At 51.5% G+C, this 16,351-nt stretch overlaps 5 protein-coding genes across 5 annotated transcripts; 2 read left to right on the forward strand and 3 right to left on the reverse strand.

The window, feature by feature from the left end:
- Nucleotides 1-866: 866 nt before the first annotated feature.
- Nucleotides 867-4,133, forward strand: JN550_008165 (uncharacterized protein; the record flags this gene model as incomplete). Its single annotated transcript, XM_049320097.1, has 1 exon — nt 867-4,133. One exon carries the CDS (start codon nt 867-869, stop codon nt 4,131-4,133), a length of 3,267 nt encoding a protein of 1,088 aa, XP_049169952.1.
- Nucleotides 4,134-5,909: 1,776 nt separating this feature from the next.
- JN550_008166 (uncharacterized protein) lies at nt 5,910-9,049 on the reverse strand (the record flags this gene model as incomplete). Its single annotated transcript, XM_049320098.1, has 6 exons — nt 5,910-6,024; nt 6,077-7,047; nt 7,101-7,864; nt 7,937-7,966; nt 8,308-8,602; nt 8,732-9,049. 6 exons carry the CDS (start codon nt 9,047-9,049, stop codon nt 5,910-5,912), a joined length of 2,493 nt encoding a protein of 830 aa, XP_049169953.1.
- Nucleotides 9,050-9,810: 761 nt separating this feature from the next.
- On the forward strand, nt 9,811-10,652 carry JN550_008167 (uncharacterized protein; the record flags this gene model as incomplete). Its single annotated transcript, XM_049320099.1, has 2 exons — nt 9,811-10,200; nt 10,299-10,652. 2 exons carry the CDS (start codon nt 9,811-9,813, stop codon nt 10,650-10,652), a joined length of 744 nt encoding a protein of 247 aa, XP_049169954.1.
- A 634-nt stretch (nt 10,653-11,286) lies between these two features.
- On the reverse strand, nt 11,287-12,762 carry JN550_008168 (uncharacterized protein; the record flags this gene model as incomplete). The annotated part of the gene is made up of 4 exons (XM_049320101.1): nt 11,287-11,746; nt 11,804-12,207; nt 12,491-12,586; nt 12,655-12,762. The coding sequence occupies 4 exons, from the start codon at nt 12,760-12,762 to the stop codon at nt 11,287-11,289; spliced, it is 1,068 nt and encodes a 355-aa protein (XP_049169955.1).
- Nucleotides 12,763-13,838: 1,076 nt separating this feature from the next.
- JN550_008169 (uncharacterized protein) lies at nt 13,839-15,856 on the reverse strand (the record flags this gene model as incomplete). The annotated part of the gene is made up of 3 exons (XM_049320102.1): nt 13,839-14,710; nt 14,813-15,573; nt 15,624-15,856. The coding sequence occupies 3 exons, from the start codon at nt 15,854-15,856 to the stop codon at nt 13,839-13,841; spliced, it is 1,866 nt and encodes a 621-aa protein (XP_049169956.1).
- Between the last annotated feature and the right edge of the window lie 495 nt (nt 15,857-16,351).

Here is a 16,351-nt window from a genome sequence, read left to right on the forward strand (position 1 = left end):
AGAAGCCAAGCCCAAGCCACCCATGCACCCACAACTACATAGTACATACTACATGGTACACAGCTAGCTCACACGTACCTAACCAACTCTGGGGGATCTTCTTCCCCCTTACCTTTGCCTTCGTGCCCCTGGAGATGAGGGACTTCTACGATCAAGCGGTTATTGCACCGTAGATATAAATAATAGATACTCGGGGCCGCATAGCTACTCAAGTTGGGGTTAGGTGCCCTGCTGCACTCGGCATTCCCAGACCAGGATCGAGAGAACAACAGAAACAAAGGAGAGACGAGGCAAAAACGATGGTCCCATCCATGGTCCCATCCATGGTGATAGACATCAGAGTGAAGCGTCGACACCCGCACTGACGGACAGAGACAAGCCCCCTGCGGCCACTAATCTTGCAATTTAAATTGCCCGTCCAACATGGCCCTTTGATGGCCGGCTGTTCCTGATGACTTGTGGGGAATGAGCAACGGTCCCTAGCTTATTATAGCACCTGGGCGCCATCTCGCCCAAGATCGAGCGCCAAATTTGACCCCATGGTGGGCTGTGTGGGCACAGATGTCAATCGCCATCCTCGAAACGCTGGGGGACTCAAACAAGTTCCACATGTTCGTGTCCCGATGATTGTGTCTGTCTTGCTTCTAGACTCGACTGTCCCCTCTTTAAGTCCAGCTACCATCTCTCCCACAATCCAATCCATTACCGTGGTCCTCCTGAAGTCATCGTCCGACGCCCCATACGGTGCCTCGTCATCATCCACCCTCGACACCGCATGCTGAGCGAGTCTGGGGCATGACGCCGGCTCGCACTCCTGCTCTCCCTGCTCCCCTGACCACCGCCGACCACACCCGCACCCAAACCCCATGAACCCCGGAGACGATGCGCAGCACGGCGCAACCACCGCCGGCCCCGTCAACATGGAGTCCGGAGATGCGACTGGACTCAAGAAGTCGAACCTGAGTGATGCGCTGTCTCCCTCCCCTTCGCCGGCGCCCTCGCCCACCTCCGCCACGCCCGCCGCTGCGGCGGGCCCGGAGGAGGATCTGGCGACCAAGGCACTCCAGTTCCTCTCGACAGCTACACCGGCAACACTGGGGGCCATCGCTGTCGGCCTCGCAGCTGTGACTTACTTCATACTCGGCCAGGTCGGTCTTCTCTTGATTGGCGCATTCGCTGGCGTGACGTTCTTCATATCATGGGAATCCCGGCATCCCGAGGTGTCGCGGGCTGTTCGCGGGGAGAAGGGCTACGACGTCTTGGACCGTCTACTCGAGACCAAGGCGCACATATCCGCAATCAAAACAGACCAAGGCGACGACGAGGCCGTCTCCCAGGCCCTTGCACGGAGCTTCGACGACTTTCAGCCCGAGACCCGGGAGGCCCTCAACAGTCTAGTTGACGCTGTGGTCCGAGACTACGTGGATTGGTGGTATGGCCCGATCGTGCCATCCGACAAGTCCTTCCCTCTGTCCTGTCGCAGAGTCTTGACCTCCTTCCTGCTGTCCATCTCGAACCGACTGAGCCGCAAGCGACCTGCCGATGCCTTCGTCGACTTCTTGACCAACACGTGTTCCATAATCATTGTCTTCTTCTCAGAGATGACAGCTGCTTATGCGTCTGTCCAGGCAGACGGCGCTCCTTCTGCTACTGATGCAATATACGGCTATCTGTCATCCAACACAGACTCGCCCCTCTCCAATTTGCTCAACCAAAGGCAGCAGGCAAGTAAATTCAAGATGGTGGCAGAAGACCTGCTCGCCTTCCTGGAGCGCTCTGCCTATGATTGCGACCCAGCGAGGATCTTTCTGAGGGAGATTCTGGCTACCAGCGTACTGGAAGGGTCGCTGCAGACATGTTCCAAGGCCGAATGGATTAACGGGTGGATAGTGTACCTTCTAGAGTCCGGAGAAACCGACCTTTCCCAGGCCATTGACGAAGCCATCCAAGATCGGGCGTTCGCTGATGTGGACGGCAATTTCGGCAACATCAGCTTGTCCAAGGGGAACCGGAACAGCTATGAGATAGACCGTGCGCGGAAAAAGGAGTTGACTCACAAGAAGAAGCTGTCGAAAGCTGACGAGGAAATGGAACGGGCCATGGAAGAGATGAAGAAGCTGAACGAGATGATTGCCCAGGCCGAAAAGACCAAGCCTGCAACGAATGACCGGGTGTCTGATGCTTCCGATCGGTTGGACAACGCTCTGAAAGCTAACGACAAGGAGCTTGATCTTAACCTGGATAAGCCGATGAATGGCGCTGCGACGGCGAGAGCCCAGGAGGCGTCGCTCGCAGAAGGACAAGGCGCCAAATTGGAGGCAGTTCCCGAGAAGACCGCCAGTCAAGAAACCCCTGTCAAATCACCCATCACTCCCAAATCAAGTGTGGACATCCCGAGCGAAACTTCCTCCTCTCCTCGAAGCCAAGAAGCAGCAAACACTTCTCGTTTCACGAGTTTTGACCAGATTGTTCCCCCTGCAAGAGATGAACCAGAAGAGGACGAAGGAGCACGCAAGCCGGCGCCACTCACCCTGCAGAATGCTATCATCACGGTGCATGATGATATTGGTACTGATAAGGGCAGACTGCGAGCAAAACCCAGTTGGGAGTATCTACTCCAGATAGAACCGGCATCATCTCAGCACCCTGGGTGGATGATAATGAAAACCTATCCGCAGTTTGAAGCACTGCACGAGAGTTTGCGACGTATCGCAGCTATATCCGGTGCCACCGCGTTCCTCGAAGCTCACGCCACATTTGCAAGCTGGAAAGTTCACACCAGATCATCCCTACGTGGTGAAATTGAGAGGTACTTGCGGGCCGCCTGTGCAGAGAAAACTCTGGCCGAATCTGAAGCAATGAAGCGATTTTTGGAGAAGGGTCAAGATGCTCGGATGCCAGTCCAGAGAGGTTTCTCCTTCGAATCGATGGGCAAAGGCATGCTCGATGGCGTTCTCAATGCGCCAAAGGGTGTATTGGATGGTAGTAAGGTGGTCGTCGGAGGTGTCACCGGTGTCCTAGGCAACATTGGGCTTGGACAGCGCAAGCAAACAATTTCCTCCGTACAGGAGAGCCAGATGGCGAAAACAAACGGATCAACTGCCAGCCGACCACTCTCCCTATCTGCGCTTCCCCGAATGGAAACCGGATCTTCTGCAAGATCTAGGGACAGCACTGAGAGCCAAAGGTCGTCGATTGTCTTTACGCAACCTGGACTTATTGCCCCTATGGAGAGAAGTCCTATCGAAAGGAGGCCAAGCTATCAGAATGACTTTGAGCAGCCAGAAGGGTCCCAACCTAACAGATCTGACCGCTGGGAGCGGAAATCCATAAGCGCGACAAGCAGCAGAGGTAACAGCCGTGCTTCTAGTATGGCTGCGTTGCGGTCACCTCTTCGCTCCCCGTCGGAAATGAGTTTGCTCAATATGAAGCTTCCACCACCTCCTACCGAGATTCCAGATGATTACGATTCTCCTACGAATACACGCCCTAGTAGCGATGCGTACTCTAGGGCTGACAACGGCTTGTTATCTCCTCAGACGTCGTTCTCGTCTCCATCCCGATCACACGCCTCTCATCACCAGGAGAAACCATCTATAAGCGAAAGCTCGAGCAGGCGTCGGAGGATACAGTATCCGCCCTTATCAGAGCAAGAGACTCGAGTGGCAGTTGAACTACTGTTCGCGGTGATCAACGAGCTCTACACTCTATCGTCCGCTTGGAACATCAGACGAACATTGCTCACTGCCGCAAAGTCCTTCCTTATACGCCCGGGCAATCCTTCTTTGATATCTATCCAATCCCTTATTCAGGACTCGGTGCTAGATGCGAACATCTCGGATGAGGGCATTGCATCCCACCTACGCAAAATGCGGGAGAATTCACTTCCCACAGAAGAAGAGCGGAAAGCTTGGCCGGCCGAGTTGACCGCAGACGAGAAGGAAGAGCTACGAGTCAAAGCTCGGAAGCTGTTTATTCAGAGCAGCGTTCCCGCGGCATTGATGGGCATCATGGGGCAATCTGCCACCAGCGAGGCGCTTGGGCGTGTTTTTGACTGCTTACAGATTGAAGAGGTTGCTAGAGGTCTATTTTTCGGCATCATGCTACAGGCAGTCCGCGTCGTCACCCACTAGACGCGCGGGGAATGACAGTGTATGATGGAGGTCGTGTAAGACGTGTATGACTAAAACATAACCAAATAATGAGTTGGCCCGACCTAGGCAGCATCAGGACTGCTGGCTATCTCCGGGACGAATGTATGATTATCAAGAAACATGGCCAGGGGGTCACTGCGCAGATGCTCATAGAACAAGAAAGCAAGCAATCAAGCAGGGCTTGGCTTCGAATATCAGACTTAGGGATCAGGACTTATATACACTAATTACAATCATACTCTAACAAATCTTCAAGCGCAACGTTCAAGTGATTTCCCACCAACGCCATTCGCCACGGAACATTGACTTATGCACGCGAGCTTTTGAACTGAACCTGACGCAGTTTCACCCCTGAACACACTGGCAAGACATGCAGAACCCCATGCTGCCATGACAATTTGGCGTAGGGCCCTCTCCACAGGTGCACCATGGCGAGCAGTCAGTGGAGCACCTCAGATGCCAAGGCGTCGCCTCCGGAGCCGCAGATGAGCTCGTGCTTGTGCTCGTGCTTGATCTTGTCGTGTTTGTGGTCGCTGTGGTTTTGATGGTGCTAAACGTGGTCGTGTTGTTGTCGGCGAATGCCGCCGCCGTTGCGATGAGCCTGGCGATGATGGCGAACTGGGTGTGGATGTTAGTCTGGAGGCTCTCGCGATCGATACAGCATTAGCACTGGGTCTTCTTTCCTTCATTATGAGGAGTTGTTTTCTGCCTCGGCGTTTATCAATGAAAGCATAGAAGGCGAAATACAGGACGCTGAGTGCGCCCTGCTGGTTTTAGGTTCACTTGAACGTCAACTTGAACGGTGCTTTGTAAAGTTGGAACGGTCTCGGGTGTACAAACTCAACGCAGCTCGGGAAATTTCTGTGTGCTCGCGACGTTTTGATTGCAGACGTGGACAAGACCTCAAGTTAGCACAGTTGCATATAGGGTGGGATACCTGGTTCGAGGACTCCCTTTATAGGCAATCGCGGAGTGTGCACCCTTTACCCGGCCGCAACACAAGCGCGGCCGGACCAAACGTTGGGAACCACTTTGTCGCACTTTGCACCACCCAACCCTTTGGCGGGCAGAAGATAGATGAGATGATCGGCGTTGATCTATATGTGACCCCGGGGAAACACAAGGGATCGCCGGCACTGCGAGGCTTGGCCTAGTTGTACTCTGGCTCGGCTACTCTGAAAAACTCTCCTGCAAATAGCCTTTGTGCGTAACCTATATCCCAGTGCCATGCTAAAGCTTCAATGATGATACAAGCATCGTCACAGATAAAGGCTGGTGGCATGTTCATGCTGAGCAATATGCGAGGATATGTCTAATTTGAATAGACGAAAGTAATAGGCTTCGTATATTATTGTCGGCTTAAGAATCGCATGCGATACGGGCTGTGTCGCCGGGCTATACATGGGAAGATAACTGTATTGAGCCCCGTGTGTGCGATACAGAGAAATAGATCTTCTAGTTGTCTCATCCGCCTCTGGGCTATGATGACTGTTGCGCAAAGCATCTAGTTTGGTTGTGGCCTCAACCCTGTTTCCCCATGCTTGCGCCCTTGCTGGGACACCCTCAGAGTAATTTGTTTGAAGGGGTCCAGATGCTCATGGCTTACCCTATCTTAGTTCCGTAGAGATGGCGCCACTTTTACATGTTTGCCTATTTTATTCCCTCCCATTCTATAATCGTAGGTGCCAGCGTCTGTTCTTGTTTGATTGAGGTTCTATTGCCATGGAGTGATTGAGTTTGAATTCGTGTGATTGCTTATACTACAAAGCCTGGTCTACGCCCTCTACTGGGGCCATATACACGTTGACTGAGTACTTCTCGAAGCTCTGGGTCCTCGGCATCCTTATCGGGATGATGAACTCTCACGTGCCTACCAAGTATCAGCAATCGAGACAAGTCCTCTAGTGGGCTTTAGGGTATACCTTTGCAGATTATCTGCCCTTGGATACTTATGCTCTCGGTCAGCACAGAAAGGGCAAACGTAGCCTGGACTATCATGTACCAAGCCATGCCGTATCATCTCGTTCTTTCGTTTGAAGCCCTTTCCGCCCTCCGAGCGAGGGCAGCCTGGGACTGGACAGAAGTATGGTCGACTCGAAGAGTGTACGTTGGCATGTGAGTTGAGCAGGTACTGTGTTTGGAACGGTGGCGCCGTGCAGTTTGGAAATGTGCAGCAGAAGGAACCAGTTTGCGGGTTCGTTGCCAAATCAACAGGCGCCCGTTCGCCGGTATTGGCCCTGCGATAGTTATACGTATTTGGGATGGGACCAGATGACGGGGATGCAGGATATCCCCCACCACTATCGTAACCGCTCGCGCTGCTGTTATACCCGCTTGCTCTGCCAGGTCGAATCTGTTGCGGCATATATGACGCGCCTGGACTACGGACTGGACTAAGCCAGCGTGGAGGTGTTGGGAAAATGTACGCTGGACCGTAACCGCCGGCGGCAATATTGATAGGTGAACTTGATGCAAGACTGATTGGAGACCGACTTTCCAACTGTGCCGAACCACGGCGCTGTTGTTGATCGGCTTCTAGTTCCTGGATTCTCCGCTCGAGCTCCCAAGTCTTTGTGCAATACTGCCCGGGTACATTTTCCGGTATCTGTTTGGTTGATTGCTCCCCTGGAATCGTTAATCTAGAGCCCAACTGTAGGCTCTTTAGTTCCTCCTTTAGTTCATCTCTTTCCCTTTTGAGTGATGATAATTCTCTCTCCATGACCTCCAGATTCGGTTTAGCAGTATCAAGGAGTCCTGAAAAGGACCATGGATTGGCACTGATAGTGGAGGCAAATCCATCCGCAATTGTGAGGGCTTCATTGATCCCAGTATTTGACTGATTTGGTGGCAGATGACTTTCATCGGTTGCAGAATAGCCACTAGAATGAGCTGCCTGGAAATCTTCATTAGCACATTATCCCAGAAGTCGCAATGATAGCAACTAACCGCTTCGTCTGCACCACTTGGCAGGTTCTCGATAGTGAAAGCAGCGCCACTATCAAGTTCAACTGTGTCTTTATCGGGAAGGGAAGTATCCTGTAGTTCGATTTGAGACACTGGATTCAACAATACGTTGACCTCCTTTCCCGTGGATGCAGCCTCATTGAGGTGCACTAGCTCCCCAGGGGTGGTCTGTTGAGCGGATGTGTAGAATGGCTCGAGCTGCGGTCCGAAACTAGCAGACGAATTGAATCCATTATTGGAAAAAAACGTCGCCGCCTGATTTTGGTTGTCCATTTGTGTACTTGAAGGTTGATACTGCAGGGCATCACACCTCTGGATATTACCCTCTGGGTGTACAGTTGCTGGCGCCTCAGATTGCCCAAGATGACTCCCTGCATCGAAGTTGGAGACATCAAAGGTAGGGTCTAAGTTCCATGATTCGTCAGCGTCGAAATCAAGGTCGAAAAACACATCTGGGAATCTCTCTTCGATAGTCTCGTCATTCTCAAGCGTGTTTTCGGATTGACGTTGGGCTTGAAATTCGCCAAATAGCCTAAGATGAAACTTGAGGGTCATGTCAAGGGCACGTCGCTGAAGTTCTGGATCAGAAATATTCAACTGAGCTTGGACTGATCGTTGAAACTCATCCCGAAGCGCGGCCGAAAGTTCGCCACAGAGGAAGTCTTCATATTCGAGAGCCCATTCACTCTCTTGATCACATGCTTTCCCAGTGGGCGCCTTGACAGCCTCTTCCGGGTACTCATAGTCTGAATGCATGTCAGCCTAGTGTTCAAATCTCGGTACAAGACTTACGATTCGTATTTACGCGATCCACTTACATGGTGTAGGGAGACCAGAGAGCTCCTCGTCTGGGAAAATAATGTGATACATGTCTAGCCATTTCTGAGCGTTGGTGGTACTCCCTTTTCGCCTTCGCCGGAGCTGGGCTACCTGGTCGGGATTAATTCCCTGATGCGGTTCACTGTCGCGACATGCGCAAGGGATAGCAGTTCTTTGATGAGAAGATAGTTCTTCGTGTGTCAGAAACGAGACACGACACCGAGAGCATTGGTGCCTTGGCAGTGTGTGACGGCGATACACATGTTCTCTATTTAGTATATCAGAAGAGAACCCTCATGCTTAAGCTGTATGACGAAGAGTGTTTACTTTACGCGGTGAACTGATGTCCAGCCCGGCCCTGTGCACGTACGAGAATTCCTGTATGTGCCGGGATATCGCTTGAAGAACGGACAGGCGAATCTCTCGGGAGATCCGCTCGCAGCCTTCGGTCGCTTGGGCATTTGTTCTTCCTGACTCGAATCACTCCCCTCGAGATCTTTCCCAGAACCTCGTGGTGGGAGACGCCTTTTGCCATTGGTTTTGTCCACATTGCCGGTGGCATCTATTGTGTCGGAAGTACCGAGATCATGAAATGGCGAGGCAGTACAGTTCGGCTCTGCGGCAGACGCTCCTTTCGTCTTGGGTTCGATGACCTGGTTCACCCACTGGATGACTTTGTGGATGTGGTTGCTCACTGTGGCTGTGTGCTGATGCTGGTGAATCTTGTTTAAGGTGGTAGTATCTTCATCAAGGGGAAAACAGGAATCGAATTTCCCATCAGAGAGTCTCTTTACTCCGTGACCACAGTGTTGCCAATATGATGTGGTTTCCTGGTCGGTCTCAATGATTGAGTCACCGTCGCATTCTGATGCTTCACAGCTGCCAATCTCCCCTTTCAGATGATGCCATTGGACGAATGGAAGAGACTTCTTTGATCGTGATGATCTCTCGTTCTGGGGATCTCGTTTATCTACTAGGACAAGTGTATGTTCAAATTCTTGCCGGAATCGTTCAAAATCACACATTCCCTGTCGAGTTGTTGTCAGGAATGGTGCAAGTGTGTCGTACTTTGCTACGGTTGTGGAAAGCGCCTGCGACGGGAAGAGTTCCATCACTGCGACAAGGCAGCAACTTCGAAAGACTAAACTCAGAAATGATGAAATTCGTCTTGGGAAGGCATTGCCCAAGTGCTTATTCTTATCTGTTCCTATATACCATGCTGAGAATTTTGCGAGGTTGCGCATTCAGCTGCAGAGCCGCCCAGAGCCCCGGTGGATTGACGAATGATATTCATCAGGAATAAGCCGCATCCGACCGTTATGAAACACGCCACGTGATTGTGTCATCTGCCGCACTTAGATGTTTTCTGTATCGTTTGTAAACATCTCATGAAATACATATTAGCTAACAATGGCTTTCCATCATCTCGTCGAATGGAATTTTCAATATAGGCTGTTCAGAATAATACTTCTCGCACGTTTTTTTCAAGACTCAATGATTGCTGTGTTGCGGTGGTTAATAGAATAGGTGAAAGACAATCGCAACGTTCGTTGCACCCTTAAGTTAATTGGGCGCTTTCATATTGAATTTTGTTGATCCGAGTCAGCTTGGTGACCCACGCCTGCATCCGATTAAAAAAGAGGAGCCTGAGGCACAGCAGATTGTGATTGTCAACGTTGGCTCACCAATCCAGACAAAGGAACACATTAAGCTCAGCCATCGATGCTCGATTGGTCCCAAATCCAACGATATATCTTCTTTGCCTGTCGCCTGGTGCTTCGATACTCTCTTTCCTCAAAGAATGCGATGCTAGAAACCTTTCTATGCATGACCTTGTTGTGATATCTTTGCCACCTCGACCTTCACCTGCAGTATGCTTTCAGCAAGCAGACCGGTGGTTGTCATCGTCCCAGGCGCCTTCGGCACACCAGACGGGTTTGCAACATTGGCAACGCACCTGAGAGACGCCGGTTACGCGACACATCCGGGACCATACCCAAGCTGCGACCCTCTGGACCCTGTCACTGCGGCTTCTTCTCTTGATGCTGCCTCATTGCGTGACAATGTGCTACTTCCACTTTTGAACGAAAAACACGAAGACGTTGTCATCATTGCGCACTCTTACGGAGGTGTTGTTGCTGGCGGTGCAGCAAAGGGTCTTGACAAGCAGATGAGAATGGCCCAAGGCCAGACTACAAGTGTCATTGGGCTTATATATATAGCAGGCAACATCACACTGGATGGTGAATCACTCCTCAAGGCTGTAGGAGGGGCATATCCACCTTTTATCAAAATCGACAATGTACAGTCTCCTCAAACCATGTTCCATAGCTATGTCGTACTAATGCGTAATGCTCTTAGCCATCTAAGGGGCTTGCTGTCATCGAGCCAGCATTGGACATTCTGTACAACGACTGCAATCGCGCGCTTGCACCTGAACTAGACCAGTACATGAGACCCCACGCCTTGAAAGCTTTTGAGACGAATGCTACAGCCCCTGCCTGGGCAGATCGTGGGTTTGATGGGAGGAGAGCATATGTACGTACGCTGGACGATTGCTGCAACCCCGCGTCACTACAGGATATATGGCTAGCCAAGTCCAAGGTCGAGTGGGACGTTGTGAACTTCAAGACTGGACACATGCCTTTTGTGAGCCAACCTGAGGCCTTGGCAGCACAGATTGTCAAGTTCGTGGATGGATTTATGGCGCAATAACCACAACGTCAGCATTTCCAGATAGCAGGGCGCAGAAGACGTGCCTAGTGATCTAAAAGCAATCTACCTGCCATTCAAACCTGAAGCCTTCAGAGTAGCGGACAGAATGGGAAGAGAGAGAGAAGGGGGGTACCGCCATGAGAAGTAGTGACCATCCTTTGTAGTTGACGTAGTTCGGGTTCCGCGGCCTTCAAGATTGGAAGACCCGTTGTCGGTTTTTACCTACGTTACTTTAGAGACAGGGTTTTCAGGGCCACCTCCGTCGTTGGGATGATGATTTTCAGCAAAGATCTCATCGTTTGAGCTTAGTATTTGACAAAGTTTTCGACCATGGGAACAATACGGCCTCAAAAGCAAGAGACTTGGCCGGCCAGTTTCATAGGACCGAAATCTGCCAGCTCTCGGCTAGCTTCCCTACATGATTGTGCATTGTTTGATTGGATCAAATTAGAAGTCAAGGCATGTGTTTTACTACTCAGGAATGGGAGTTCGGCCACGGTTGTGCTCTTAAGAAGGTGTAGCATTGTAGCTCATGTTTGATCTGAGCTCCTGTGCTTAATCTAGGTATCAATATATCTTTCAAATCAGAAACGCCGGCCCGGATTCTGGCCTTCCCACATCAATATTACAGTCATCAGAATTTCGTCCACTTCCTCGACTGATCCTTAGGATCTCCGGCCCTCGCACTCGGTTGATCTCGGTCATCTGGAATTCTTAAAGGGTCGACCTGCCTCAAGATATACGAGTCCCGGTAGTGTTGGTTCTTCTTACCGCTGGTGCTCTCTACTATGCTCAGCTCGGTATCACTGCCAACCCTGCTGTGGTATGACCCCCGCGTGAGGGAATCTCTATCCTCCTCGTTGTACCGCGACTCGCGCGTGATCTTCACCTCCTGGGTCACAAATATGCCGCTCCAATTCTGCGTGAACACGGGCCAGAATATTGGGACGCTGGCACAGATGGATGCTGCGTTGAGCTCCAGTGCTGCAAGAATGATGCTGATCGGGCCGTACCAGGTTGGATCTCGTGTCGGGTACGTCGCTACTTGGTTCGCGATCATGGTCTGCAGGCGCCATGCCGCAAGAGCTAAAACACTGGCCGGATATCAGTCATTGCGCTTGGATAAGTCCGCTGAGGCAGAGAAGTCTCACATGCAACCCATTGAGAGTAATGCGACAAGGCGTAACCGAGCCGCAGTGGTGACGCCGTCTTTGAATAGTAACGGTATCGGGATGATGAACACGATAGTATCAAGCGCCATGTTGAAGGCCGAGTGGCTCTCGTACGTAGCAACAAAAGAGTACGGTGTATGAGACCCATACCCGTAGCACCGTTTCCCGTCACTATAGAGATCCCAGTAGTCCGACACGGGAACACATGGAACCCAGGCGATGACTGAGTATGCAATGCCCCAGAGGGCTGTGAAGATGGTGACTCCTAGGGTAATCTTGTACATGGAAGTCCCACGGTCAAAGATTCGTAAGTATTGCAGCAAAAGCGCGAGCTTGATGAATGCCGCCGAGCTGCAATATGTTGCATTCTCGACGTAGAACGTCTGGGGAACAGTGAGTAATCGAGACGTTAGTTGGTGCTTAGAGGCGTGGCTCACCTTCAGAAATGATTCTATATGGTAGGTAGGAAGGAGAAGAGTGTGCTTTCCTAAGCCATAGTTTGTAGCTTTCTTCGCATAAGCCCATTGCCTCGATTATGTTTCAATTGGGATGGATGGCTTACCGATACAGACCGAAACACAGCCAACCGTCATCAATATCTGAACACGCCCAGTCAGTCCTGGTCGGCCTAGGTCCTGAGACCAACAATTTTGGAGAGGTGCCCACCAGATACAGCCCGACACAAAGGTCATCCCATCCGGGAGCCCGCACGACGCGGAAGCGCACATAAAACCTCAGCAGCACACATATCCACGATATAATCTGGGTGTTTCGTGTTAGGAACGGGGCGGAGATGGAAGACACGGTCGCCGGGTATCCTTGAGACCCACCAAAAATGTGATAACCCAGCCCAGTATTGTAGCCGTTCTGTTGGCGAGCGGCTCCGGGTCGTTCAAGTTGATGGTCGAGTAGACAAACCTGCCGCTGTTCAACGACATGATCTAGCGCCGTTTCCCGCTGGGAGCCTCTGGCGCGTCCTTGCAAGAGGGATAAAGCCTATGTGCGGCCCGTGGATGCGCTCATCAGTAGCATGAAGAGCCCGTTCTTTTTCCCCTTCAACTGGGCAGTGGACGTCATTCAGCAATGAACAACTTTGCTGCGCCCGTCGGACGGTGTGTAGAGGGAGATGCGTTGAACCATGTTGCATCCAGAGGCGTTCTTAGGAATGGAGGATTCGCCATCGCTTTTTACGGACTGTCAGACATGGGAATCAGATTCGAATGGATACTAGCTCACTGTGGTCTTCCCACTCTGGATGGCAACCTGAAATGAACTGCTGCAAGTGATCAGGGATTCAGGGATGGTTAGGATCCTTCCTGTTCCCGATCAGTATAGGGCCCGCCAGGGTTTATACTCCTCTGGTGCTAGCGGCACCACGTGCTGGTTGCAAGACCCCGGTCACGATCCAGGGCTCATGAACACCCCTTCAGGTCCGCAAACGGTTCATGATCTGCAGATCCCGGAGATAAACAGCGTGATTGGTAGTCGTGCGAAAAACGGCGGGTTACAGCTTGTTTGTGCGAACTCTATATTCTACTGTACCTGCTGTCTACGAGTCTGCTATCTATGACAGCATTGCCGGGTGCCCAGAAGGCGCCAAAGCGCGCAGCTGAACACAAAGGCCATAAACCTCAGCTCCGCACGGACAAGCACAGATCGCTACCATGATCGTCTGGAGCTGCCCTGAGCTGGGTTTGTTTCTCTGGCCGCATCTGGTGCTTCTGCGACCTCACGGCGCCAGTGGCCTGGGCGAGCTGTGCGCCAGACGCTAAAGACATCTTGGACCGGCCTAGACACTGGTCCGACGACCAGCCCAGCCTATCTATCCTCCATGGGTAAGCCGCTCGTACGAAACCTTAGTTTCCGGGTCCAAGCCAGCGTTTTGCGGAGCCTCCGGTTCGCTGGGAAATGTTCCTGTTCCTCGGGTCTCCAATACGGCAAGGACCTCCTGTCCCTTCCAAACTCCGACTGTGACCCTGGGGAGGCTCAAGGCTTCGCTGAAAGAGGCAGCCAATCAAATAGAATTCAAGGAAACGACCACCTCTCCGCTCTCGAGGAATTCGGGTGCGATGTTCAGGCCTCCGTAAGCGTCCGGCCCGCGGGTAGTAGCTCTATGAGTAGTATATGCGCCGCCAACGGTGAAACCCTTAATCAACAAGTCCATAGTGCCTCTCTTCCCATTTGCATCCGTAAAAACTGGCAGTTGGCTTTCGTAAATTCCGTTGCTTGATACACTGAAAGCCTCGAGACTGACGTTCTCCACCACGACATTGCGGTAGTTCGTGAGCGGGCAGATTCTTAGGAGATTTCCGCCAATGCCTTCGGCTCTGATGTTTCCGAAGTATATATCCGACGTCCACTTAGAGAGGTCCGCCGTATCAGTCTGGGTCTCGGGAACGTTGTAGACCTGGTTGGCGCCGATGATGCTCGGGTGCGACCCGTTGCTGCTGTATTTCATGTGGATGACATCTACTCCGTCCACGGTGACGTTCCTCAGTTCGCGAGCCGCCCAACCGAATTGAATGACAGGAGCAGTTTTGCCTTTCCACACAATTACGTCACGGACCGACGCATCCGAACCGTACGTCTTGATGGTATCGTCTCCGGAATGGTAAAATGTATCTTCTACAGAAGAACCGGCGTACAAGGTCGTCCCGTCAGTCTGACCGAAGTAGGCACCGACCTGCTTGTAATCTCGCTGTACAATTGAGATAGTGTCCAAATCCCCAGTGAAGTCTATACTATTGAAAGGTGGAGAGTTTGTCGTGAGACCGTTGATCTGGAAGCTCTGTTGCTTGCCAGGAGTACTGTATCCAGACCACATGCGCAATGAGTCTTCGTTGCTCTTCACGCCGGTGTAATTATAGGCAACATTAGCCTGATACACTTGTGATAATCAGACGTCAGTATTGTTTTGGTACAAAATGCTTCTAGAGACAACATCGGAAACAAACTAGGGGGAACTGTGGAACCCTGAGAGTCGCATACCATACTGTTCGCCTGAGAGAACGCCAAGACCGGTGGCCTTGATGATACTAGCTGACGTTGTGAACTCGAATGCGCCTTTGACATAGGCTCCTGGCGCAAGATACACCCAGCTGACGGAGCTAGACAGTGTAGCGTGCCAACTCCCGGACATATAGTGGACTCCAGGGGTGAAAAAAACCACCTTGTTGACGATAGAGCTTAGGTCTGGAACAGCACCAGGCCAGACCACGTAAGTCTCCGGCGCGGTTTGATCAGGAACCAGGTCTGAAGTTGGAAAAGGGCTCGCAAAGATAAGCAAAGCATCGTGTGGCTCAACGGCGACCACCGGGTTATCGTCGGTGAAGTTAGAGACGTAGTATGGCCCATCTGGATTCCAGTCTTGGATAAAATCGCACGCAGGTGAGGAGCAGCTGGTATGATAATCGTACAGGTTGTCTTGAAACTCCACTGAGAACTTTATGCCCTGACTGCGGTAAGGAACTAATATGTCAATATTACCCGCTCCATCGTCGGTCACCGTCAGGTTTAGGTTTGTGGGCCGGATCACCACGTTGGCTGCCACGGAGGGATTGTTGCCATACCGAGCGACCTTTAGCCAGGTATCTGCACCGTAGAGGAATTGCGTCCAGCCCATGGTGACCCATACTGCTGCCTCAATGGTCACATCGTCATACTCTGTAGTCGTCGATGATGGGTCTCCGGGGATAGTAATCTGGCCTTGTCCGTTCCGTGGTATCGTTTCGTACACAAATGACTCATAACTTGGAGTGTTAGCATCTGTGTCGTTCGCACTGAAGTAGATACGCCTCACTAGGTGTTTGTTGGGTCGCCTGTAGCCTTGACCCACATAGAGTAGACATGGGACTGGCGGACGTTGTTCTCCCCTACCGGAGTCTGATAATTGATCTCTCCAGTGCTATGCCACCAAGTCTGCAGGTTTTCTGTCGATGCTGTCGTGTTATCCCGAGCAATGATGTTTCCGTTTACCGAAGACGAGATACAACATAGCGTGTTGCAGTGAGCGGTAAAGCGCCTGAGTCTCATTGCAACTAGTTCTTATCTGTATCATGTTGAATAAATGTGGCCTTTCTGATCAGCCTGATATTGATTGGTGGTGTAACTATACCTGTTATGGCTGGAGATGTTTGCAAAACAGTTGGACTCAAGATAATACGGCAGCTTCTCAATTAAGAGTTGAGATATTCTAGGCAGTCAAGTTAGTGTAATAGCTCATATCATAGCCGTCCACTGCAGAGCTACTGGAACTTATGCTAATATTGCCATCAGTCGATCCAAAACGCAGTTATAGCAGCGGCATCGGCGTGAGCACTCGGGCCGACAGCAGTCTACCTGAGGGTCTTTTATTTGCATCAACGATCTTTCGGCACCGGGTGTAACAGCGCTACTAGAATGGCCGCGCCTGCAAACCCTGTAGAGCGGCAGACTGATGGATCCATCTCCTTCAATCACCAGATGGCCCGAATCGCTATTAATTGTGCGAGCAACTTAGCATATGTAGCAGCAGGAGTGGACCGATAT

The sequence above is a fragment of the Neoarthrinium moseri genome (genome assembly GCF_022829205.1).
Source record: "Neoarthrinium moseri strain CBS 164.80 chromosome Unknown scaffold33_Wmoseri_CBS_16480, whole genome shotgun sequence".
Classification (NCBI taxonomy): Eukaryota; Fungi; Ascomycota; class Sordariomycetes; order Amphisphaeriales; family Apiosporaceae; genus Neoarthrinium; species Neoarthrinium moseri.